General features: G+C 39.4%; 1 protein-coding gene across 1 annotated transcript in view; it reads left to right on the top strand.

Moving 5' to 3' along the window:
* The window catches only part of CMSS1 (cms1 ribosomal small subunit homolog), a 342,712-nt gene extending 315,204 nt beyond the window's left edge, over nucleotides 1-27,508 (top strand). Inside the window, exons 3-10 of the mRNA XM_016199715.2 lie at nucleotides 8,974-9,045; nucleotides 10,810-10,939; nucleotides 14,393-14,452; nucleotides 15,615-15,717; nucleotides 18,478-18,538; nucleotides 19,841-19,928; nucleotides 23,201-23,289; nucleotides 24,680-27,508. Of these exons, the coding sequence (XP_016055201.1) occupies nucleotides 8,974-9,045; nucleotides 10,810-10,939; nucleotides 14,393-14,452; nucleotides 15,615-15,717; nucleotides 18,478-18,538; nucleotides 19,841-19,928; nucleotides 23,201-23,289; nucleotides 24,680-24,763 (687 nt within the window). The 3' untranslated portion in view covers nucleotides 24,764-27,508. The remainder of the gene's footprint in view (nucleotides 1-8,973; nucleotides 9,046-10,809; nucleotides 10,940-14,392; nucleotides 14,453-15,614; nucleotides 15,718-18,477; nucleotides 18,539-19,840; nucleotides 19,929-23,200; nucleotides 23,290-24,679) is intronic.
* Nucleotides 27,509-27,877: the final 369 nt, after the last annotated feature.

Here is a 27,877-nt window from a genome sequence, read left to right as displayed (position 1 = left end):
GATTAAAAAAAAAATTATTTTATGCTCTATTTAAGTTTTTAAGTTTTTAAAAATTAGCTTAGTCCCCTTGCTATTCTTTATATTCTTGGGGTTTTGTTGTGCTTGCTTAGGAACTGCCTGGCATTATACTGCCAACTGTAATATATACTTGGGCTCTAATTTCACCAGGTGAGTGTCTGTCGGGTTAGATAGTGTTCCCTCCTGTGCCATATAGCTGGCCTCACATTTGCATTACTGCGTCCACGCCTCTGATCTGTGCATTATTTCAAGCCCCAGATTTATAACTTTGTAAAAGTTTTTTACCCATGCAACTACATCATCTCTAGCAACCGTTTCACATCTAAATAATCATCCTTGGCCTCCTTAATAATGTAAGTATAAAGATTTGCCAACAGTTCTTTTTTTTTTTTCCAGATATTGCTTCCAAAATAAATGATGAATTCCCCTACTCCTAGAGATTGCATCACCCTCTTCCCTCTTCAACCTCAGTCATTTCAGAGCCAGCCCTAGTGACTTTGTAATTATGGTTCCCTTAAGGAATATAATCTCGTAGGAGGGATTTCGTGACTTTTCATTGATGCCTCCATGATGTCAGTAGCCTTTCAGTGGTTCCATGACCCATCCTCTCCCCCTCAGAGGCCACACTGGACTCTTTTTTCTTAAGCTAGCCTTTTGCTTATCTCCTTGGTTCATAAAGGAGTCTTCAACAAGAGTACTTAAACCTTTCCCCCTTATTCACCTTTCTCTACCATCGTGTTTCCTTACTATTTCCTTATTCCAGCATTGATCATTTCATACCTCTCCCACTCTATCTTTAAGATTACTCTTGATGATTTTAAGTGAAAAGATGATTTTAAGTGAAAAAACTATGTCCTATCCACTCTCTTGTTTACCTTCTTCCTTGCCATGCCAGTGTCTCAGTCCTCTTTATATTAATCTAGTGCTGTATAACAAATTGACCCAAAAGTTAGTATAGCTTTTTTAAAAAACATAAAAAATTCTTTACCTCATAGTTACTGTTATCTCACAGGCATCCCTCTGGCTCTGCATCTCTCATCAGGTGCCAGTAAAGCTGTGGGTGGGATTGGGGGTCTAACCTTCTAGTTGGCAGGCCTCAGTCCCTCACCGAGTGAGCTTCCCCACAGGCCTGCCTCACAACATTGCCACTGGCACAACCACAGATCTCTTCCAGATAGACTCTTTCCTGCCTTGGTCCCCTGCCGAGGCAGTTGAGGAGGAACACTCCTTAAACTTCCTAGAAACATGAAAATCTGTGAGGCAGTCCTGTACTTTCTTTACAGAGCCCTTATGTGACCAAATGATACTCTGAGGTGTGAGGCCTTAACAGACAGGTTTGCAGCCATACTCTGGACTCTCGAATAGTTCTTCTCTCCATTGTATCCCCTCCTTTTGCACTTTACTCTAAGCCACAAGAGCTCAGGTGACACCTTCAACATATGGGATCTTCTTCACTAGGTGACCCATTTGACACATTTCTGTTTTTCGCACAACTGCAAGCAACAGTATTGCTAAACTCTCTACCACTACATAACGAAGATTCTCTCTCCTGTAGTTTTCAAAGATTTTCTCACTTTCTACAAGTCCTCACCCTCAGTGTCCTCAAAGCCCAAAACTTATGAACAGTGTTCAGACACACTATCCATACATCAGTCATCTTATTTTTGACACATTTCGAAGTAATTTGCAAAATCAGTATACACTCCCCCCAGACACTTCAACATGCATATCATTAACAAAAGTTCAATATTTAAAGATCTTTTTTTTGTCCTTTTGAGGTAGTTAAACATACAATAAAATGCACAAATATCAAATTTACCATTCAGTGAGTTTTGTCAAATTCATGTAATTCCTTTTTTTTTTTTTTTTTAAATATCTTTATTGATTTCAGAGAGAGGAAAGGAGAGGGAGAGAGAGAGATAGAAACATCAATGATGAGAGAGTCATTGATCGAGCCCACAACCCAAGCATATGCCCTGACCTGGAATCGAACCCCGATCGCCTAGATCCTAGGTTGACGCTCAACCGCTGAGCCATGCCCGGCCGGGCTCATGTAATTCCTTAACACAAATCCCTACAGGATAAAGAGCATTACAGTCACCCCAGAACTCTTTCATGTCACCTCCCCATCAATCACCATCCCACACTCCTTATCCCAGAGGTGCCACGATTCTGCTGTTCCCCTCCTCAGTTAGTTTTGCCTATTCTAGAATTTCCTGAAAATGAAAACATACAGGATCTGTTCTTTTGTTCAAGGCTTCTTTTATTCAGCACAGTGTTATTTAGATTCATCATGTTGACATATAGTGGCTCCTTTTTTTTCTTCTTTTTTTCTTTTTTTTCTTTTTTTTCTTTTTTATTGCTGAGTGTATTATTCTGCCTGGGCTGCCATAACAAAATACCAGACTGAGTGCCCCTTTTTTTTAATTGAATTTATTGGGTGACATTGTTTAGTAAAATTATATAGGTTCAGGTGTACAATTCTGTAACACATCATCTGGATATTATACTGTGTTCGCTACTCAAAGTCAAGTCTCCTTCCGTCACCATTTATCCCCCCATATCCTCCACCTCCCTCCCCCTTTCCTTCTGGTAACCACTATACTGTTGTCTGTTTTTATGAGGGTTTTTTTGTTTTTACCTAGTAACTTCACCTTTTTCACTCAGCACTCCAACCCCCCTCCTCTCTGACAGCTGTCATTCTGTTCTCTGTATCTGAGTCTTTTTCTATTTTGTTTTTTTTGTTCATTAGACTCTACATATAAGTGAAATCATATGGTATTTGTCTTTCTCTGACTGGCTTATTTCACTTAGCATAATACTCTCCAGGTTCATCCATGCTGTTGCAAAAGATAAGATTTCCTTCTTTTTTACAACTGAGTAGTATTCCACTGTGTAAATATACCACAGCTTTTTTATCCACTCATCTACTGATGGGCACTTGGACTACTTCCAAATCTTAGCTATTATAAATAACACTGCAATGAACATAGGGGTGCATATATTCTTTCAAATCGGTGTTTCAGGTTTCTTCTGATACATTCCCAGAACTGGAATCACTACATCATAATGCAGTTTCATTTTTAATTTTTTTAAGGAAACTCCATATTATTTTCCACAGTGGCTGCACCAGTCTGCATTCCCACCAACAGTGCCCAAGGCTTCCCTTTTCTCCACACCCTCACTAACACTTATTGTTTGTTGACTCATTGATGGAGCCATTCTGAAGGTATGAGGTGATACATCATTGTGGTTTTAATTTGCATCTCTGTGATGATTAGAGTTGTTGAGCATCATTTTATATGTCTAATGGCCATCGGTATGTCCCCTTGTTTTTCTTCCTCCTCATACAAAGACACAAGTCCTATTGGATTAGAACCTCATTCTTATGACCTCATTTAACCTTAATTATCTCTTTAAAGGCTGTATCTACAAATACAGTCATATAGGGGGGTTAGGGCTAACATGAATTGGGGCTGGGGCACAATTCAGTCTGCCTCAGATTTTCTGACTAATATTCAATTATATGAATATACCACAGTTTGTGTATCCATTCTTCTATGATGGATACCTGAAACTATTTCCTGTTCGGGGCTATTATGAATAAATCTGTCATGAACATTCATATACAAGTCTTTTTGTGAACATGTATTTTTATTTCTCTTGAGTAATTACCTAGGGATGGAATTGCTGAGTCATATTTAGGTTTATAAAAACTGCTTTTTCCCAAAATGATTGTACTGTTTTTGTATTCCCACCATCAATATGTGAGACTTTTGGTTGCTTTGTATCAGCATTTGGAGTTATCAGTCTTTTAATTTTAAACGTTTTGGTGGGTATGTATTGAATAATTTTTTACTAACCCTAAAAGAAACTAAAAAAAGCCACTTCTTTTTCTTTTTACAATGAACATTCTTGTTTTTATTATAAAATGGCAAAAACTCTTTACCAAAGTAATACTCAAACACTATGAAAGTTTTTAATGAAAACACAGCATTCCTTTCCCTACTATTACCCTAACTCTTTCCTCAGAGGCAGTCACACTCAACTTTTAGTTGTTTTTCTTATTTACTACCTTATACTTTTTACTGCTGTTTCTTGATTTATCAATTTCTGACATGATATGTTAACTTCTTGAGGTAGCATATGAGGACATAGCTCTCCCCTCTACCTCCTAATCCCTCTCCAACTGCCACATCCCCTGCCAATACAATATCACATTTTGGTTAAAGCAGTTGTCGTTATTTCATTATTATGACCATTAAAATACTGTTCAATCCTGAGAAAAAAAGAAGCTATAATCATCCCTCCTTTCTTATACAACTCTTTATTTTCATGACATTAATAATTACTGCATTTCTTCATTTGCCTAACTTGCTGTGTTCCTACTTTTAATTATTTCCATATGTTCCAACATCCCTTCCACATGCCCATGAATAATATTTTCCATATGCTCAAATAGATCAGTTATTGTTCTTCTCTGCAGACCTCCATGCTCCTATTCCACTCTGCATTGGTTATTCTCTAGGCCTGTTGAGCAATTGAGACTTTACTGCCCCTTCAGCACTCTTCTGGGTTAGTCTCCCTATTTGCTGACTTCCATATCTTGGTCTTGGTTTAAACCTTTATTTTGCTGAGCTATAACCTTCAATGTCTGTAGGTAGAAAGTAAATTTTTTGAGACCTTAATTTACTCTTAGTTTTATTGATAGTTTGGCTGGGTATAAAAGTCTAGTTTGCAAATAAATTTTCCTCATAATTTTGAAGGCATTGTTCCAGTGAGTTCTAGCATCCAGTAATGCTATTGCAAGATCTGAAACCATTCTTTTTTCTGACCCTTTGTATTTTGAATGTTATTGTTTTTCTCTTTGAAAATTTTTAGAATCTTTTATTTGTCCATAATGTTTTCAAACTTCACAATGATGGTCTTTGGTGTGGGTATTTTTATTTTATTTATTGTACTCTATACCTAATGGGATTTTAATTTTGAGTTTCATGTTAAAAATGTTCCCTGTAGTTCTAGGTAGTTTTTCTTGTATTATTTTTTTCATCACTCCTTCCTCACTATTTTATATGACCCCTTTTTCTGTAATACCTTTTACTGGAATGTTGTATTTCTTGGACTGATTCTCTGATTTTCTTACCACTTTAAAAATCTTTCTGGGAGATTTCCTCTACTTTATCTTTAAGCCTCCCTCCCACTTTTTTTTTTTTTTTTTAACATATCTTTATTGATTTCAGAGAGAGGAAGGGAGAGGGAGAGAGAGAGATGGAAACACCAGTGATGAGAGAGTCATCATTGATTGGCTGCCTCCTGCAGGCCCCCGACTGGGGATCAAGCCCGCAATCCGGGCATGTGCCCTCACCAAGAATCAAACAGTGATCTCCTGAATCCTAGGTCAATGCTCAACCACTTAGCCATGCCTGACCGGGCCCTCCCACATTTTCATTTCAACTTTTTAATTTGTTTTAATATTTAAATGATTTCTGTTTGTATCTTTTTTATAGCATTCTTTTTTTCATGGATGCAAATTCTTTCCTTATCTGTCTGAGAATATTCATTGTAATTATTTTGAAGAAATAGCCCTCTTTCCTCAGGATTTTTATTGTTGTTTATTTGCTCTTATGTTGTAGACTTTCCTTAGCTGTCTGATGGACTTTAGCTGTCTATTCATATTAAAGAGAGATACACTACAGAGTTGATAAAAAATTTTTGTACATAGTTAGACTTGTTGATTAGTGGACTTCATGGGAGGGGGACGGGATAACAAGCTAGATTTTTAGTATGGCACCCCAAAATGTCACTCTCTTGTGGCATTTCTCTTAGGCCATTTGTCCAGAGAATTTAGTGTTCTCCTGCCTGCAGTATATAAGCCTGGCTTGAAACATCCTGAAAGAGGGACGGGAAAACGAAGTGAGCCTCAGCCTCTGTCCTACCTCCCCTGTGCCAGACTTCTTGGTCCTCTGGTCCTCTCCAGAGAAGAGCCTCCAGTTTTCTGCCAGGAAGAGCAGATGAGAGGAAACAGTAATAATAGGGTTGCTTGCCTGCCTGGGCAGGAGATACCGCTCAGTGGGAGGTGTGAGGGAGGCTAATTTTTCTAAACATAGACTTTCAAACAATCTCTTTCTTTTAAACCCTTCATTCTCTATAGTACCTTGTGCCTCCACCTACGGAACCTTTTCGGACAGTTCAAACAGTTCAAACAGTGTCACTTATTATTAGCTTCCACCTCTCCCAAAACCCCAGGTGCTAGCTTTCTCTCTCTGCTACATCACTTCCATGCAGTTGTAATCACTTTTTATTTTCCAAGTTGTTGTTCAAATCTCTCTACTACTGTTATCCTCTCTCCTTATTTCTTGATTCTTATAGGTTTGTACCTTTTCACTTTTATTTTCATTATAGTGGCATTTTGTTGTTGATTTGCCATGTTTAACCAGAAGAATTATTATTAAAGAATATATATTTTGACACTTTAAGGAATTGAGTATATACCCCAATTACTTCACTTAAAAGCTTTAATTTTTTTCATATATTTTTGGGAAGCGTGATTCTTCTAAATATTTCAACTACATATTTTGCTACATATTTAAAATCACTATATTTCACATAAAGACATATAGTGACATTACTTATCAACTATCAAAAACATATACTGTTGGAATTGGTTTCCAGAAATGGTTAGTTAGCCTGACCTGAGTCTTCCACAACTTCTTACCTACCCTCTGAAGGCAAACATCAGCATTCATAAGACAGCTAAGTTTAGGAATTTTCAATACTATGGATTTGTATTTCCTCATAAAGCCATCTCACTTCTATGGAAATTGACCCAATAAACTTGGCTTCTTCATTTTTACCCTACCTCAACCAGCTAAGGGGGCTGCTCCCAGAAAAAAATATATACTGCATTTTCTTTAGGATGATCTAAGAATTTGAACCTAACATGTAAACCTGATTCTGTATCTTGACTAAAGCAATTCATCAAACATGTTTCTTTATTCTGATGTATGATTCAGGATTACATTTTTATTTTTCTTCCAGAGTCTTTGTCCTTACAACACAGCTCATGTCCAGATTTGTGTCATGTTGAGCTGATTGGCTTTGTAAACCTAGCATAAATACAGTCCAGCACCCCTCTTAAAGAGCACCCCCATTTGCTAAATAAGAAAATCGAACTACATCCGCTTCCCAAAAACCTTGATACTGGTGACAAGACACTGCAGTATGCCTTGAGGGATCTGCTAATCATATCTGGGCCTTTGCCTTAGGAGCATGAGCTGAATGTTGGCCTGGTCTATAATTGGACTCTTATGACCATCTGGCAGCTTCTGTGACACATTAGTGGCCTTGGCCCAGTTTCTAATTGGCATGTATCTGCATCCACAAGACAGTTTAACTTTCTAAATACGAGAGGTCATAATATCCTTTTTATTCTTTAGCTATGATGCAATTGCTCTTTGCAGGTTTTTTGTTTTAACTGAGAAGAAGCTAAAATTTCAAGATTCCACTTTACTTTAATCTTGAGCCTTTTGAATCTACTTCTCTACTAACTGAAACAGTGTCTAGAAACTGCTGGTCCTGGCCCCATGTCTTGAAGAAATTATGTAGCATTATATATCTCTCTCTGGCTTCAGGCCATAGGCATTCTTAATCTGCAGACTGTCTGCAAAGTGTAATAGAAAGCTTCATCTGTAATCATTTTAAACAGAGCCAGTGGACAAGATTGCTTTAGTTAGTAGCTTACCAGCTTAAACTGAGTATTCTCTAGTTGGAATGGAAACTTAATCAAGAAAAAACCAGAATAAGTTTGCACTTACATTTTATATCTTACTTGGCAACTTGTTTGAAAATGTTGCATAAAAGACCCAGCACAGGAAACATTTTATATTCCTGCTTATGATTAATAAATACGGAATCTGAGGCATTCTATTTTATAAATCAAGGCCATAGTCCAAATTTCCTGTTTTTCTACATTAAAAAAAAAAAAAAAGACAGGGTAAAAATAGCACTAGATAGTATAGGGTACACAGGGGTCAAGGCAACAGGCAAAATTGATTACTCAAGATGCCCTGGTACTAAAACCTCTCAGACCATCAGCAGAAACATTCATTTTGTGGTCACTATAGATAAGACATTTGTTGCAGGTTTTATAAAAATGTAAGTAAATATATCCTACTTCAGATTTTCTTTGCTTATTGAGAAAAGGAAAGAATAACAAAATAATGAAGCAATAAACCAGTGACTTGGAAATACATACTCACACATTGCTAGTTCATGGAAAATACCAGTCTTACCAGTCAGACTTTCTCATTACATCTTCAGTTTCATCACATCTCTTTCTGCCTGTATTTTACAAACCTGGCTATTGTCTTTCATCTTTAAGGCCCTGCACCATCACCCCAAACACACATGTGCACTCACACATTCTGACCTCTGTTCAAAGATTTTCCAGTCTGTATCATAGCCTACAGTGGGTATTCCAGCATCTCTCTGCCTGTAGAATATCACCAAGATACTCTGAAGAATATATTTATGGCGGTAGGTACTTTGGGATTGGTATCATTAGTTGACACCGCATCACACTAAGAGAAAAGTTTTCTCATTTCTTTCTTTTTTTTATGTATTCTTATTGTTGAAAGTATTACAGATGTGCCCCCTTTTTTCCACCATTGACCCCCTTCACCCTGCTCTGCTCCCTCACCCCCCACTCCCAACCAGGCCTTCATGGCACTATTGACTGTGTCCATGGGCTATGCATATATGCATATAACTTCTTTGGTTAATCTCTTTCCACCCCACCCCCTTCCCTCTGAGATTTGTCAGTCTGTACCATGCATCCATGTTTTTTAATCTATTTTGTTCATTAGATTCCACATATAAGTGAGATCATGTGATATTTGTCTTTCTCCGACTGGCTTATTTCACTTAGCATAGTACTCTCATTTGTATTTTTTATAGCCTAAGGAATGTTTCTTGATACAACCAAAGGAAACAAAAGAAGATGCCACTAAGACCAGGAAGAGGAGAAAGGTAATATTAATAATTTTTTACAATGGTGTGGCCCTGCATGGTTTACATCACCTTTTTGTTCAGTATACTTTGATGAGGCAGTTACTGTAATCACCACTTTAGAGTTGCAGAAATTGTAAGATTTGGTGAGGTTTTGTGACTTTCCTAAGGTCACTCGTAATAAGTGTTTCTGTTGGAGCTAAAAATGAATCCTTCTGATTCCTGTTTCAGTTTTGTGGAACATTAAACATCTCTCTTCCCCACCCTGTGTTTTCAGTGTGGTTAGAAGTCAGACAGGGGTTTCTAATTCTAGAAGGGCCCAGAACTCTCCTGCCCTCTGGCCCCTCTGGCTCTGTCCAAGGAAAGTTTACCAACCTTCTTTTCTTATCCATTTCAGTTTTTAAAACCTTTTATCTTAGAATATTAACAAGAAGAAAATAATAAGCAGATGAAGGTAGTATAAGGCACTTCTGACTCTCATTTGGAACCATAATTTAAAGCAAAAGTCACCCCTTGCATTTTAATACTTGCCTGGGAGCATATGAAGGACTCTTGCTCCTATACAAACTTTCTTATGGCTCAGGACTTGGAGAAAGTGTGGTTAGCTTTGACCTTCCACCACAGTTATGAAAACAGGAGTGTAATTCTCTCCCTGCCAAGAAGGGTCTACTGCTGAAGTCAGCAGAGGAAATACGGCTGGGATTAGAGGAGAGAAGGGGGACTCAAACCGGTTACTTACCAGCAGACTTTTAGAGAACGGCGGTGTGTGCATGTGTTTTCTTTGCTTGCAAATGGCCAAGTAGGAAGATAGGAAATGCCAAATTGGCTGAGGTTTGGCAAGTCCCTTAAAGAAGTAATGTTAACGTCTCTTTGATAGTTTGTGCACTAATGGCCTTCAGGGGTGTTAAGTTCTTGGTGGCTCAAGGTCGGAACTCTAGCTAGATAGTTGAGCCTTGGCTGAGGTCATGCTGAAGTGTGCCCACCGATGACGTATTTTTAAAAGTTAATTCGTTTGACAGAATTTGGCCCATTCTTGGCACTGCTATAGAAATGAGGATATTGTGGAAGGAGGAAAAAAAGCTGGGGCCTGGGGAGGTTGAGTGAGGAACGGCTCTTTCTAGATCTTTGGTGAAACATTAGAAGGAAATGAGAAGGGAAGTTTATGATGAAAATTAAATGAACAATTGTGTGCTCCTAGTACATTGCAGGCATTCAGTAAATGCTACACAAATAAGTCCAAATCAAAATAGATGTTGTGCAGTATTTCCTGTTCTGCTTTCCATAGGACTGCTTCAAGACTATATCCCCCAAGACTTGAGAACTGAGAGTCTGAAAATCCCCCTTTGTAGTGGGTCCTATGCTTGGATTACTCCTGCAGCTTTTACTCTAATCCCAGAAATCCAAACCTTAAAAACCAAGTTAGGCAAGAAATTCTCGAAACTGCTCTCCCAGGCTTAAGGAGGGGTTCCACAGCAACAAGATTTCTTGACTTTTAACAGAAAAGAATACCCTATTATGGAGACTGCTATAAAAATGTCAGTTCTCCTAGAAGTCTTTGCAACAAAGAGTTACAAGGGGGCTTTTAGATCATCCATTCATTTTCCAAAGCAGTAATACCCAAGGAATATCTGTTATGCTTTCTCAAGTGTGTTTATCAGAACTCACATTCATACTCGGTTACCACCGAGACCTATGTGCAGCTTAAGTGCCAGAGGAGCCAACCTGCCCTAAGCGAAATGCCATACTAGAATCTTTCCTCCTGTTTTTTTTCTTCTCGTGTCTTAGAAGAAAATTACTGACATTCTTGCAAAGTCAGAGCCAAAACCAGGGACACCTGAAGACCTGCAGCAACTGATGAAAGACTATTACAGCAGCAGTCGCTCGGTGATTGAGTTAGAAGAACTGAAGCTACCAGGTACAGCCAGGCTTCTTTGGCTTTTTCCCCTTTTTTTTTTCCTTCTTACTAGTCTGAGATTAGTCATGCAGAAGGACCCATTGTTAATTGCTAGCAACTTTCCTGATGATGAGGCGCAAAATGGATTCATCCTTACTCTGTGTTATGGCAAGGTGTCTCAGCCAGACACAAATACGGTTTACCCAGCCTGATATCCTTTCCTCAGCCTCATGGTTTTCATTCTTTTATGATTTCTTTATGAAGATGCTAAGTGGCATTTGTTCAATCTAATAGAAAGGTTTTAATTTTATTTTTATTCAAAAGGCTAGTTGTTGGGTATGAATTTTTTTTTAGCATATTCTTCAAGGAGTAAGAATCCCTAAGGAAGACAGAAGTTAAATAAAGACAAACCACACATTTAAAAGTATAGATATGAAACACGAATGTATTCGTCTTTTATAGGCAAGAACGTTAGCTTTAATAAGCAGCTTAGTTTTGTTGTTGTTCTTATCATGGATTTCTACTTATGGTTTTGTTTTTAGGACAGTTTTTGGGGTCCCGGCCCAGACTTTTTCAAGCAAACTATCTAAAGACAGGGACAAAATTCTGCATTTTTAACAAGGCAATTCTTCAGCCTACTATTGTTTGAAGTCTGCTGTCTTAGAGTATTTATAATTAAGTTAAAAGATATTGCAGAATTCTTAAAACAACTTATTTTCATGAATTTCAAATTTATGATACGTCCTATAACTCCTGGGCAGAGACTGAAGAAAAGAGATGTCATAAACTCAGTCCTCAAGCAGTTTGGGTGCTCTGCCTGAGATGAGCTATTTATAGACCACGAGGGCTATCTAACACTGCTTTTGGAAAAAGTCAAGGGTAGCTTGATTTCCTTTTTCCATCACAACGTTATGCTTTCTGGAGGCTTGAGAAACTGAAAACCAGCCCGTTCCCGGAATTTTTATAATTCCTTTGTGATACACTTTTTTTATGAAATGCACATTGGGTTGGAGACATGAGTGCCCTGTTTCTTTTCCAAAAGGGATGTCCTCTCGGGAATTGAAGGAGTGCGTTTCCACATGAGCGCGAACTGGAGTTCTGACTTGCTGAGCCCCACGGCTCCAGCAGCAGTGAGCAACCACGCTTCCCAGCACAGCATCTCCTCTGAGGGGAGCTGGGTCCCGGCTGCTCGTTCTCAAGAAGCAAGTGTTATAACAAAGCCTCTTTTCAGGGTTTAACTGCAAGTGTGATTTTACTGGGGCTCGGTGGTCAATTTTCCTTTCTAGTTTTTTGTTAGAGTATACCTTCAACTTTGGAAAGACTTGTGAGATAGTGGGACCACTGCTACTCTGTAACCTCATGGAATATAATTAATTAACCTTAATTTGCTAGAATGGTAGAGAATCGAAGGTCAAAAGAAACATTTAAGGAGTCATTTGAGTTCCATAGTGAGTTTACATTATATAATTGCCATATTAGAGTTCAGTAGCACAGGTAGGCAAGAATTGTGGTCATGCGTTGGTTTAGGGAGGAAGAAAAAAGTTGTAAATATGGTAAAAATACTGTTACAGGCAAAAAGAGCAGGTTTTCATTTTCAGTTAAAAAACTAGGCCATTCTGATTCACAGGGCATCATAGGAAGGTTGTAGAGAAAAGGCCATCACTACACTGATGAGACCAAGGAGCGAGGAAGTCTATGCGAGGGGAGAGGAGGGATGCACCATGGGTTGTTTGGTGCAGGCTCAGGAAGGGGCATAAATATATGTAAATAATAAAATATTTTTCCTATTTAGTTTGTCGAGTGTGTAACTTGGTTTTGATTTGAGGTTGTTTGTGTCTGTAGGGCAGGAACATGTCTTTTCAATTAACATGGTGCACTGTACATTGTTAATGTCATGCACATGGGCATTTAATTAGAGTTTCGAGGCAGGCAATCCCTTGGAGCTAACCTTGCTGTCCTCCTGAGAGCTGCAGTGTGGTTTAGATCACTGCTGAAAGCCTGTAGGCTAGTGCAACTGAATCACCGGCAACGTAAAAAAGCAAATTCCCAGGCTCTCCCCCAGGGAATTCTGACTCACTATGAAAGAGGGAGTCCATACCAGGAATCTGTATGTTTTGCAAAGCTCTCCAGGTGAGTCTGATCATCTCCAGGCTTGGGAAATTACAGTTTTAAAGACCATCAAAGGCTCTACAACAGTACAGGAGGCAACATCTTTGAAGTTCATTACTCACATAATGTGTTATACATGCTGGGTCACAATATAAATGTCATTTAATTTAGTAATAGTTTACTCCCTAGCTCTCTGCTGTGTTTATAGACAAACTTTTCTTTATAGAATTAGAATGATAAACATGCTGCTGCTTTTCTATCCATCTCAGTTACAGAGTTAACAATACTACGTGATTGCTAGACCAGGATTGTCTTTGGTTGAGCAAGTCCCTGTGTTTTAGTGTTATATTGTCTTTTATTGTGTTGTGTTATGTTATACTGTGTTTTTATGTATTATTCTCATTCTTTCCCAACTGCACATGCCAATTTCCTTTCCCTGCAGGCATTCATTCTGTGTTAATATGTTTCTAAATGTATATGCTATTGCAAAATACGTCATGTTGCTGTATTTGTGTGCATTTTGCAATTTATCTAAATGATGTTGTGCTGAACCACTCATTCTGTGTCTTTCCTGACTTAACACTTTTTTGAGATATACCTGTTGGATTTATACACATCTAGTTCAGTGCTTCTAAATGCTGCGTAGTATTCCAGTGATGTCATCTATCGCCTATTACTCATCTATTCTCTCAGATATGGACACCTAGGTTGCTTCTAGCTCCCTACTATCACAAATAATGTTAGAGTGAATATACTTGTGTATGTCTCTTTATAGACCATAACAAGAATTTCTTTCCATTATGTGCTCAGGAATGTAATCATGGGGTCATGGGGTGGTATACATCTTATTTTTACTACTTTCCAGAATAGCTATATCAGTTTACACCCCACCTACAGTTCATAAGAGTTTTTGTCACCCTACATTCTAGATAACACTTGGTGCTATACATCTAATGTGTGTGTAAAAGTCATCTCATCATTGTATTAATTTGCATGCATATGATGACTAGTGGGTTTGAACATTTCTACATAGATTTGTTAGCTGTTTCAGTTCTGCCTTTGTATATTACCTGTTGCATAGATTTGAAAAATAAAGATGCTTCATTAATCCATTGACTAATACAATAAGCTTTTATTTCACTACCCTAAGAAACTATGGACAGTTAAAGTTTACTTGTTGCTGCTGCTATTGTTGTAAATACTAGACAACACTTTAAATATATAATGAGCCCCCAATTCACTAACGTTTTACAACCTTGTTCAAGAACACACCATTCACATGTCACTTCATCTACTTTTATTCTGTGAGATAAACAATGAAATAGTTGCAAAATTCACTACAAAGCATGTTTCTTATATTTCTAGACTCCTGTTTTCTCAAGGCCAATGATTTGACTCATAGTCTTTCATCATACCTAAAAGAAAGTAAGTAAACTCATTTTTTAAAAATTATTCACCAAGTTATTACATTAAAACATATGTTCAGTCTCTTTGAAATAAAAATTTTCAAAACTGCACTTAAAATCAAGTTTCTACTGTTTTAAAACAGTTTCCACCTTAAATGGATTTTAAATGGAGGGTTTTTTAAGGTCCCTATTGATAATGATTTTTATTTATTTAAGTTTATTCTTGTTTTGCTCTGGCTTTGGGGTTTGGGCTCATTTTTGTTTATAACACATTAGAAGTATTAGTCTAGGAACCTAGAGAATAATTAGGTCCCCTACTAGTTCAGGTCCCCTACTAATTTGCTCTCTGACCTGGGACAGGTCACCGAGAACTCCCTGGGACTTGACTCTGTTATCTGAAAGATAGGAAGTTGGACTGTGTGACCCCTGTTCCAACTATGAGATTCTGAGACTGTTCACATCTTCAGAACTCAGACCTCAGGTATTACATGGTCAACCTAATTTGACCTTTCCAATATGTATTGTGTGTAGTCGGTAATAACTGGATTATTCACAGGAGCTAGTCATTGTTTGTAACCAACAATGAAATATTTAGATGTGGAGATTTAGCATCCTTCTTTCAAACTCTAATCAATCTGGGGACACTCAGCTTGAGTTCATATACTTTGTAGCCTCAAATTCAGCAATTGTAAATGTAGGTAATAGACTCAACCTCACTGGGTTAAGAGAACTAAACAAGGTTGCATGTAGAGTGCCTAGCGCAGTGTCACTGTTTAACAACTGTTTGCTTTGTTGCAGCATCATTTCCGTTTTTTATTTTATGCTCAGTGTCCCTTTAAAATTTAACATTATTGAATCAGAATTATTTTCCCAGTCAACATTGCTTTCAAGCATCAAACAAATTAAAATATCACAGATGCATTATTTTAAACTTTTTTTATTTAGTCCTAAAACTAGTCACATTTAGCTATTTGGCATAATATATATGTTTTGTGTTGTAAGTTAATGATATTTCATTTTCATCTAATACCTACAGTAACCAGAGAATAGAATCTAAACAGTGCTCATTATATTTTATTTTACTTAAACATTAACAAAGAAGTAATTGGAGAACACTCAGTTTGGGGGGCCCTATGTTGCTGTATTTACAATAATGTATTTCCTTATGGCCTTTTCTTCAGTCTGCCCTAAGTGGGTAAAGCTTCGGAAGAACCATACTGAGAAGAAGTCGGTCCTGATGCTGGTCATCTGCAGCTCTGCCGTCCGAGCCCTGGAGCTCATTAGGTTGGACGCTTCACCTACTATTTCATAGATGTTTTCCGAATAACCGATATGTGCCGAACTGATACGTTCTGTACGCTGGAGATGTAGCGATGCACAAAACAGAGTCCGCTCTCTCATAGAACTTACTTTCCAGTGTGGGGCACAGACAGTAAGCAAGTAAATATACATTATAATGTCAGCTAGTGATAAGTCATATAAGAAAAAATACAGCATGGCAAAGGGGAAGAAGTAGATGGGGCTGCTTTTAAAAGGGTAGTCCCAGAAAGTGTCTTTAAGGAGATGGCGTGTGAGCTGAGACTTAAACAGGTGAAGGAGAAAGCCAAGCAGACATCTAAGAGTGTGCCAAGCAAAGGGGACAGTCAGAAAGACCTGAATAACCATTCTGAAGGATCTCTTTGGCTGCTGTGTGGCAAACACACATTGTAGAGGGCAAAGGTGAAAACAGGGAGATCGTAGGAGCAATAACCAGTTAGAAGAAAAGATCTAATTTAAAACAACAAGAAAAGATAGAACACCAAGAAATAAACTTACCAAAACCTATATAAAGAAAATATTACACAGCGATGCAGAAGACCTTGAACAATCACAAAAAGGCTACCATGTCTTGAATAGATTCAGTGTTGTAAAGGCATCTGTTTTACCTAGGATAATCCATAAGTATCACAGATTTCCAACAAAACTCCAAAAGAATTGTTTTTAAACTAAGTAAACTAGTTCTAAGTCCACATGAGAAGAAATCAGCCCTCAGGGAAATTCTGAAAAATATACTAATGAGCAGGTACTACGCCTATAGTATCAGATTTTTTAGAAAACATCCTACAAAATCTCAATAATTAAAACAGTATGGAACTGGCACATGCATGACAGAGAGATCAGATCCGTGAAACAGAACTGAGAGTTCAGAAATAGACCCGTATGTATATGAAAACGTAGCGTATGGCGAAGGTGACAAATCAGTAGGGAAAGATGGATTGCTTAATAAGTGGTGTTGGAACAAATGGGTAGCCATCTGGAAAAATAAACTTGGATCCATATCTCACTTCTTATACCAAGATAAATTCCAAGTGGACCAAAAATTTTAATGTAAAAATTATGTTTTAAAGATAATTTGTCAGTGCTTTACTACGTGCTTTCACGTACTTTCTCATTCACTGTAGCTTTTGTATCATAAACAAGAAGGCTTCCACTGGATCTGGGGTAACACTCAGCTTTCAGGGAAGAGCCATCAGAGCGAAAGGGGATTTACTGAGACTCACTCTCTCCCAGGGCCAGGCTCTGTGCCAGGATTTGACACAAGACAAAGTAAAGGAAAATTTAAGTCCTGAAAGAAAGAAGAGTTTGATCAAATAGACTTAGGTGCAAATGTGGACACTCAGTAGTTATTTAGCATCTATTTGTCTAAATGAACTAATTTGATCGTGAATTTAGAAAAGTAGTCGTTAAGCTTTGTTAATAGTCCTTCAAACTCTCCTTTCCCCACAAAAGTGTTTCAACTATTTCTGCTCCAAACATAATTGATCTTCAAGACTCCAACTGCTTCTCAGAAACTCTATTTGAAATCACAGTAGTTTACAGTGACTTTTCAGTGTTTTAAAAACTACCACCACAGAATTTATTTCATATTCAAGCTCTAATGGCAGGCAGGTTGGCCTCAAGGTGGCCTCTTAAAAACAAGTTGTCATATTGATTTGAGTGTTTGCTGTACATAATTGCCTTTCTGAGGGGCATAAAAGCCTATGTTGTCGCACTTCATTTACCAATTCTCAGTGTTTTTCTGTGTCCCCGGTGATAACTACGATCCATTTTGAGGTTAGGTGATTTGCAAAAGGTGATTTTTGAGCAGGCACAACGAGCCCTATTCATAAAGACTAGTGGTGAGTAATTCTAACTTTTATAAGAATATCTCCTCCCTTGAGAACCACGAGTTATGTCAGATATGTCCCCTAAATTGTCTTGCTAGTTGACCTTGCCATGGAGAAACCTTATGTATAAGTAAAAAGTCAAGTGTAACAGCACTTGTATAACATGATTCACTATTTGCAAACCCATAGATTCCAACTAGTCAATAATATTTCCCCAAACAAAACAATGATACATAAAGGGAACTAATATTCTCAAGCAGTTTTTCCATGTTAGTTCTCACCTCAAACATCAACTAAAAGACTTATTATTTTATACCCATTTATACCGAAGCATTTCTACATAAAAAATTTTATGGCAAAGCTCACTCTGCAAAGTAAGTAAAAGTGGGGGCTGCTCTGATGAAGGTACGTGAGCCTCTTGCCCCTCCCTGCAGCCCAGCCCCAGCTCCCTCCCAGCCCCAGCGCATGGCTGGTGCTACTGCTGTCAGAGATTCTCACAGCCAAGCGTATGAGAATGTACTGTGGAGTTTGAAGATAAGTCCTGTGCCAGGGCCCTGGAATACAGAAATTCTGTATTGCAAGTCAAGCACAGACCCACGTTTCAGTATTCAAGGAAACCTAAGTAAAGCGTTTCAGCATTCAAGGAAGCCTAAGTAAAGCTAGCCTCATGTTGAGAGTTAGAAGCCTGTATAAAAGGCCACCCATTTCATTTCAGAGATGGCTAATCTGAAAATCTCAGAATTTTTATGCATGCATATATACACATACATGTGCACATATATACACACATAAATTAATGCACATATTCTTTGACTAAAACAAAACATAATACTTAAGTAGTCAACATGGCCCAGAATGAGTGAGTTTTCTTATGCAGTAATCTGTTCCTTTTCATTAGGTCGATGACGGTATTCAGAGGAGACAGCAAAGTTATAAAATTATTTGCAAAACACATAAAGGTAAGCAAAGGGCCTGTGGTTCTTGGTGGGAGATGTTAGTGATCCTTAAGGGCCACTTCTAGATCTCAGCTTTTTCCCTCCAACCTCTGCTTATCTCCTTAACAAGCATTTTCTTTGGTGCCTCCTTATATAACATATTTAACAACCATTCTTGTTTTCTTTACATTCCCTACCTCTGCACACCTACCTCTCCCCACAGCAGTCACTCTCCTACATGCACCAAGACTCCTCTACAGGAGCTGGGGTTTGACCCCTGGACTCTTTGAAGATTTACCTGTTTTCTTCTATCTTGATGTTAACGTTCTTTGCCCTAGAAGTTGACCCTAAATAAGGGTAGCCCCACTTGCTTTTTAACTTTCTTAACTTTTAGACAAAATGCTCTAAATTGTCCTATGATTGACTGCATTTTCTAATGACTCTTTGAAAAGAGTTTCTGGACCCAAGTTCCAACATGTGGAGGGGGTGCTTTCTCACACATCTAAGAAATGCTCCAGACACCCATTTATACCGAATCATTTATTGATGTCCTGCAATCCAACTCAATTCTGACATTATCCACCTGGAGATAGATACATCAGATTCCACAGGTTAAGGGTTCAGTCCCACAAGACAGCATACACACCCCCTACCCCCAACTTCAGATACTAGTCACAAGCCCAGGCTATTACCTGTATGACCAACTGGTTATAGATCAGTGGTTCCCACAACCCCCTCGGATTCAATTAATTTGCTAGAGCAGCTCACAAAACTCCAAGAAGCATTTTACTTACTAGATCACCAGTTCGTTATAAAACATGTGACTCAGGAACAGCCAGATGGAAGAGATGCATAGGGCAAGGTCTGGGGAAGGGTGTGGAGCTTCCATGCCTTCTCCAAGCACACCATTCTCCCCAGTCGCCATAGGCTCACTAACCCAAAAGCTCTTCAAACTCTTTCCTGTCAAGTTTTTTATGGAGGCTTCAATACATAGGCATGCTTGATTAAATCATTGGCCATTGGCAACTGATTCAGCCTTCAGCCCCTCCTGCCTCCCTGGAGGTCAAGGCCGGGAGTGAAAGTTCCAACCCTCTCATTACATGGTCGGTTCTCCTGGAGCCAGTCTCCATCCTCAGGTGCTTCCAAAAGCCACCTCATTCAAATAACAAAAGACAGTTTCATCACTCTCAACACTTAGGAAATTGCAAGGGCTTGGGGAGCTGCGAGTCAGGAACTGTGGACGAAGGCCACATTTATTTGGGAAATATATTTTGGTTGTCTGCCTCAGTATCACACTTTTCTTCATTCTCTCCCATCTTGGTACAGGTCCAGGAGCAGGTTAAGTTGCTGGAGAAGCGTGCCGTGCACCTGGGTGTAGGAACTCCAGGGAGGATTAAAGAACTCGTTAAACAAGGTGTGAAAAGAGCCAGTGATACTCTCCGGAGCTGGGAGTGTGCCTTACCCCCATGTGACTTTTGGGATACCACATGTGCAACGTAGTAAAGCCAGATCTCTGTGTTAATTCAGGAGTTGAAAACTCAGCTGTGAGTCTCTGAAGTCAGCCAGCAGGTATAATGGAATAGGGAATAATAAAGACTGTGGCAAGCTGCAGGGCAGGTGCCCACCTAAATACATTCAGATTTCAATTGCTTTAAGAAGGTTAGTGGACCCACAACTAATTCCATCCGTTTGCAGCCTCTGGAATTTGTAGAGCTGGATGTGTTGAGCATTTCCCTCTCACTTAATTGAGTCGTGGATCCCCAAGACTCCCATTACACTTGAAAACATGTTGAAACAAAAGTGCAGTTTCTGTGGATGAAATAGTGGTATTCTAGACTATTTCTCTAATGCATCTCTTGTAGTGCTTTACCCAGAAAGTGTTCCAGACAACATCCACCTGCTGATGATCTTACTCCCTGTTCTACCTGCCAGACAGATTAGAGATTTCTTGTCAACACTCATTTCCAAATTACTTCTTTAATATAGTAATAGAACATTGTATTATAGCTGACAACAGTTATTCCTGGACTTTTTTATATATCTAAAAGCAACGGGTTCATCAGTATAGTAACTCGGTCTAGAGATGGTCATTTGCCAAAAAGCAAACAAAAGCTGAAAATACTAGTGTTCACTCCAGATGAAAGCCATCCAGGGTTAGGTAAACCCACTGTATACAGAGCTCTGTGCAATTACAAGTAACAAACTGGAGGCCCCAGATGAAGAAGGGAAACAAATACTTTTTTACTTCCTCTTTGTACTTAGCAGTATGTTAAACACACTCGCATTTATCTTATGTAGTACTCGCCTCATCCTTGCAGGCTGGTGTTCTTATTTCCCATGACACAAAACTAATGCTCACAAGGGCTAAGTGCCCTCCCAAAGTGAGTCTGTCTCGGCCTTCCTGGTTCCTGAGCCTTTCCCAGTCAGGGAGCTCCTGATCCCGTTGAAGAGATAAGTGCACATAGAATTAGGTTGACCATACAAGACAGTAAGGACCAAAGGCCAAGTGAGCACTTCCGAGTCCAGAGGACTTGAAGTGTGGGAGAGGTTGATGTGGTAGCTGAGTCTTCAGGGACAGCATTACAGAAGAAAGGGTTCTTAACTGATCTTTAAAGTATGGGGACGATTAAAATAGGATCTTTGAAGTATGCAGATGTGAGAAAAGCATTCAGGAGCATTCGAAAACAGTAGAACAGCTGAATCGGAGGAGGGCAGGTGGAGAGACATGCAGTAGGTATGAATATTAAGGAGAGTTTCCAGATGTCAAATATCTTTTGACATTGGGATCTACACAATTATAGACAGAATGGTATTGTTTTAATTTAATAAGGAAGGGGATTTTCTGACTATAAGAGCCTTTGAAAAATACAGAAGTACATAAAAGAAAATAATTCACTTTAGAGATAATCTCTTGTTAGTTAATATTGAATATATTTCCTTTTAGTTTTTTTCTATGCGTTTTATATATTTTTATAAATAGAGCTCATACTTTGTATCATAACTTCATGACCTACCTTTTCCACGTAATACATCTCTTAAGGACTTTTTCTGTCATGAAATAGTTTTAATTTTTTATTTTTAATGGCTATATAATATTCTATTGTAAAGTTAGGGTTTTTTCCCAGTTTTATTGAGATATAATTGACATATAACACTGTATTAGTCCAAGATGTACAACATAGTGATTCGATATATATATGTACTGAAAAATGATCACCTCAATAAGTTTAGTTAGTACCGGTCACCTCACATAATTACATTTTTTTCTTGTGATGAGAATTTTTTTAAAGATACAGTTGTTAACTATAGCCACCATGCTATACATTATATCCCCGAAACTTATTTATCTTATAACTGGAAGTATTTACTTTTGATTACCTTCACCCATTTCCCCCCACCCCCACCTCTGGCAACCACCAATCTTTTCTCTGTATCTATGAGTTCAGTTTTTCTAGACTCCACATATAAGTGAGATCGTACAATATTTGTCTTTCTCGGTCTGATTTATTTCATTTAGTGTAATGCCCTTAAGGTCTGTCCATGTTGTTGCAAATGACAGGATTTCCTTCTTTCTTGTGGCCGAATAATAATTTATTGTGGTTTTGATTTGCATTTCCCTAATGTACTTTATGGCCAATTGGATGTCTTCTTTGGAAAAATGTCTATTTGGTTCACCTGCCCATTTTTAAATCAAATTGTTTGGGGGTTTTTTTGGTGTTGAGTTATATGAGTTCTCTCTATATTTTGTATATTAAACCCAAGTTAGATGGCTTTTAACAATTCTATTATGGTAGAATACTTGGGTTGTTTCTGATTTTTTGCTATTATAAATAATACTGCAGTGATCATCTTTGTAAGTAACTGTGTTTAAATTTCTCCTGTTTTTATTAGGATATGTCATAGGGGAATTATTTTATCAAATAAGAAGCATTTTAAAGCCCCTTTTCTATGATAGCCAGTTGCCTTCTAGAGAGGTTGTACCTGTTTGCTCTGCCACCAGCAATCAATTATTGTTAAGGGAAGATTATCAACCATTGTCTTCCTTTATTTGTCATTTTTAATTATTCAGGGAGTTTTAAATAAGAGGCATTTTAATGATAAGAAACATGAGAAAGTCCTTTAGGGCCGAGAGGGAAATGCTGAAGTAATCACAGAGAGAAGTGTAAGGGAACTGCTGCGGCGCGTCAGGGAAGGCCTCGGCTGGGCTTCCCCGAAGCGTGACGGCGGGGGCCGTGGGGCGCGAGAAGGGCCCACGGTGCCCACTCCGAGAGCCGAGAGGCAGGCAGCCCGCGGCCGGGCCCGCGTCACTGTTCGCCTCGGGGGAGCCGCCTCCTCCCGCCCACCCTCAGTCCTGGGGACTCCGCAGCCTCCACTCGCGGACGGGCACTGCCCCAGGCCGCGGGCACCTTGCCCGCCCGAGGGGTGAAGCCTCGCGCCCGGGCTTCCGGGGGGCCTGGGCCTTGGAGCTCAGCCCTGGGGCTCAGCCGAGCAGCTCCCTCGGCCCAGCCAGGACTCAGCGAGCCTGGGGCGCTGCCTCTGCCCTCCCCGGGCTCGCCCTCGTTCTATGAGAGGTTAGCTGGGGGGAGAGGACAGCAAATGCGTGAAAAGCGACCAAGAGACTAGTCACTTCAATCAGCTGTGCCCTGAGGCCTTCACCTGCAGCAACTCCCTCCCCGTCCCTTTCAGGCGGCCTTAACTTGAACCCCCTGAAGTTCCTGGTTTTCGACTGGAATTGGAGGGACCAGAAGCTGAGGAGGATGATGGACATTCCCGAGGTACCGTGCAGCCAGCAGTGCCTTCACTCTTCTTTTTTCCTACTCTAACCTGCGTTCAAACACAGTAAGAAGGGCTTTGGCGTGAGGCCCCAGCTGTCCTTTGACAGCTGCTCTACAGGGCCATCCTGGAGGCCATCTGAGCCCTTACGCAGACTCCCATCCTTCCCATGGGTTTTACAGGAATCGCCTGTTTCTTCTGTAAAGCGCCGGTGGCTTCTGCCGCCCTGGGGACCACAGCTGTACTGCCCCTCTGAGAAACAGGAGGATCCGGAGGGCTTCACACGGCCCCCTGTGCCTTGCTTTAGAGACGCAGCCACCTTTGCTCTTGGTCCTTGTAAGAGCACTGGAGGCAGGGGCATGAGTTTGCCTCATTGCCCCCATCCCTGCATCCCCTAAAACCCACTTGCTTAACTTAAAGGGCTGTTTTGGTCGGGGGGGATGGGGAAATGTTCTGATGTCTCGGTGGATTAAAACTGAATGCCTCTGTGGGCACAGCATTAGTTTGTTATATATTTATGAAAGTAATTCATTACCATCATAATGTGCAAAAATTGATTTTCCACCCACCATGTTATCATGGGGCTAGTTTTTCAATCTGGCCGATTGTTTACAGGTAGCTATTGGAGAGAGAAGGAACTGTGCAGTAGTAAACAGGGCTGCCGGTCACCAACCAGGAATGAAGCACAGCAGTAACTAGTGAAGAGGCTTGGATTACTCCTCCCACCATGCAGATGAATTAATTTACCACAGAATGACCAAACCTGATTATAATTGATCAGTGAATTAGATCAGACATCAGTTAAAGTTAAGAGACAATTTTCTCAGTTTCCTACACACATACACACACACACACACACACACACACACACACGCTGCCTCCTGAACTGACTGGCTTTTTAAAATTGGTTTAACCAAACTGATGTCCAGCACATGAGGCCATATTTTATTTTGGTTTTAATATTAAATCTGAGTAGTCCACCCCTAGTTTTCTAACTGCAATAATACAGAGAAAGAGTAACCTAAAAACCCTTGTCACCCATAGTTATTTTTATTATGTTGATGTCATTATTAGCAGTTATCCTACATTGAAATTTATATATGATCTGGGCACACTTTGGTTATCTTTGTATGAGATTCTCTTGTATGAGATTTTTATTCTGAGTGGCTGCAAACAAAACAGCACTTGATTGAAGCTGATGTTTTATATAATACCTCTTCCTTTACTTGTGTAAATATTCCAGCTCTGAATAAAATGTGGGTTAGGATTTCTGCGGTCCCTGACTCTGGCCATAACAGCTGCATAAATACCAGGACGTCCAGAAGGTTGAATTTATTCACCAACACCATCTTTTCTTGATCTTAACCTTTTTTTGTCTTTTCTCTCATGTAGATAAAAAAGGAAGTTTTTGAACTTCTGGAAATGGGAGTCCTCAGTCTGTGCAAGTCAGAATCCTTGAAGCTGGGCCTTTTCTAAGCCTTTGTCCCATGAAGCTTCCAGTGTTCGTAGCGGGATTTGCCTCTCGCTCAGTGGCTCGGGCACACTGCAGACGCTCAGTGAATACCAGCTGTTGTTTTACTGCATTGGCTGCATCACCAGGTGGACCCCTGGGAACGTGTGACCAAAATGAATCTGTCCGTTGCCAACTCCCTGTATAATAAAGTATCACCAGCTTGTTTTTCTCTCACCGACTGGCCTCTGATGTGACTGTACAAGACTAAAGGAGAGAGCAGCTGGGCAATCTTAGGCAAACGCTTCCCTCGCTGAGCCTCAGTTTCATCAGCTGTGAAACAGGAATGACGTTTCTCAGGATGGTTGAGGATTCCATGGGATGGTTCATGTGGAACAGATTTGTGAGCTAAAGCCTGGTCCCAGCGTGAAGGGGACAGTAGTAGAAGAAGTAGTAGAGCTAAAAGTGTATGTGGCCTTAGTAAACATAAAAGTCAGCAATATAACTACAACTGTCTTATTTTTTAACTTGTTATTTTGAAATAATTTCAGACTTAACAGAAAGGTTGCAAAAATAGTATAGAGATGTCCCATATGTCCTTCCTCCAGTTCCTCCTGGTGTTAACATCATGGATAACCATGGTAGTCATCAGAACTAAGAAATCAGTCTTGCTACAGTGCAATTAACTAAACTACAGACTTCATTCGGTTTCACTGTTTTTTCCACTGGTTTCCATCCCAGGATCCAGTCAAGGATCCCACCTTGCATGTAGTTGTCCTGTCTCCTTACTTTGCTCAGATTGGTGACTGTCCCTCAATCTCCCCTTTGTGTCATGACCTTGACACTTTTGAAGAGTACTGATCAGGTATTTTATAGAATGTTCTTCAGTTTGAGTTTGTCAGTTGTTTTCTGCATTTTTGGCCAGAATACCACAGAAGTAATGCGTCCTTTTGATGCATCATAGCAGGGATGTGTAATGTTAATTCATCTTATTACTAGCGATGTGAACCTTATTCACCTGGTTAGAGTAATGTTGCTGAATTTCTCTCCTGTAAAGTTACTGATTTTCCCTTTGTAATTAATATCTATATTGGGGGGAAATGCTTTGAGGCTACACAAATATCCTGTTTTCCCTCATACGTTGCCTATTAATTTTAGCAACATTGGTAGTTCTTGCCTGATACCATTATTACTGTAGTGTTTTGCTGTTTCCCTCACTGCTTCAACATTTATTAATTGGAATTCTTCTGTAAGAAAGAGCTGTCTCTTTTCTTCATTTACTTGTTTATTCAGTTGTTTACTTACATCACTATGGACTCATGAATGTTTATTTTGTTCTGAGTTATAACCCAGTACTATTGTTATTTTGTTAATCAAATTCACATACTTTTTTACTCATTTAAATAATGTTTGTTGTTTACCCATCTGTGTCAAGCAATATTTAGGGCTTTCACTTACATATAATCTGTGATGTTTGATCGTTGTCATAGTCCTGAAGGAAAAGTATTATTATTTGTATTTTATAAATGTTGAAACTGAATCTCAGAAAGGACACACAGTTTTAAGTAGCAGAACCAGGAATGCCCAGATCTCCCATATTCACTTATGGATACCATTGATTGCCTTTTCAGGGATCCAGGTATATAAATCAAATTTTAAAAAGATGCCACTACTGGTATATAAAATTCCACATTTGAATACTATGAAATTTTAAAGAGCCTGGCTGTCTAGCAAATCATACTCCAGCAAGCACATTTCTGCACACCGGTGACTTGCTGCTAGTACACCTCTGTTGTCTGGAAGCCATACTCAGGAACTCAAAGGGAAAAAAATTAACTTCCACTCTGCAGGACCTGACTCAGGCCCAACCAGTTAGAGGAAAAAGAAAAAGAAGCTACCACAAAATGAAAATGTACTCAACTGTGGCCAAACTTAGCCCTGTTGTTTTCATCTCTTCAATCCTAACATGTGAGACGTCCTTGACCAATAGTAAGAAAAAATAGAGCAACATGCTTTCCTAAGACAGGCATTTAACTTCCTATCAATTAATGTGTCTTAGATTTATCTGGAAGAAAACATCAAGCATGATTGTATAAAAGGACAGATTTGGAAATTGAGATATCTAGTCTGTGCATTTCAGAATTCAGACCAATCCACTAAGCCACTCTTGATTTACCAAAACCACACACATATAACCACTTGCTGATTCTATACTCATATTTAGTACATTTGCATCCCAGCAGTTAATAGGAAAAGGCGGTAAAATATGAAGCAATTCCATATATATTAGATGACTGGTAATGCCCGAGGAGGCTATCTACACAGTGGTTAAAAGAGAAATGAAAACAAGGACTTTAAAAATCACTCTCTGAACTTTCTAATGACTGCAACACAACAGCTGCCAACAGATAGTCATGTCCATATCAGTTTAGAGCGGTGGCTCTCAACCAGAAGAGATTTTGCCCCCCAGGGGCCATTTGTAATGTCTAGGGACATTTTTGGTTGTCACAACTAGGGGGCTACTACTGGCATCTAGTAGGGGGCTGTGACACATTTAGTGGGTGGACTCCAGGGATACTACTAAACATTCTACAGCCCTACGGGACAGCCCCTCACAACAAAGACATCTGGCCCAAAGGTGGATGTTGCTGAAGTTGAGGAACCGTTCTAGAAATGTGAAAAGCAGAGCCTATGGAGTAGAACTGTGTGCTTGAAATAGGTTTACTTAAAAAGTGAGAAATATGTAAATACAAAAATACCTATAAAATGTGTATCTGGTGATCTCTCAAGAAAGAATGTTGCCCCAGAAATATTTTTCTTACTACCTGTGATGGTGAATTTTATGTGTCAACTTGTCTGAGCCACAGGATGCCCGGATAGTTGATCAAATATTATTCTGGGTGTTTCTATGAGGGTATTTTTGGATGAGGTTAATATTTAAATTGGTGGACTTTAGTGAAGCAGATTGCCCTCCATAATGTGGGTAGCCTCATTCTATCCGTTGAAGGCCTAAATAGAACAAAGTTTGAGGCCCCCTCTCCCATCCCCCCACCAAGTAAGAAAGAATTCTGCCTTCCAACTGAAATATCAGCTCTTCCTGGCTGATGGCCTTCAAACTGGGACAGCAGCTCTTGCTGGTT

Source organism: Miniopterus natalensis, chromosome 6, assembly GCF_054644295.1.
Source record: "Miniopterus natalensis isolate mMinNat1 chromosome 6, mMinNat1.hap1, whole genome shotgun sequence".
NCBI classification, from domain to species: domain Eukaryota; kingdom Metazoa; phylum Chordata; class Mammalia; order Chiroptera; family Miniopteridae; genus Miniopterus; species Miniopterus natalensis.
The sequence above is the reverse complement of the archived record's forward strand: the minus strand, read 5'-3'. Positions and strand labels throughout refer to the sequence as shown.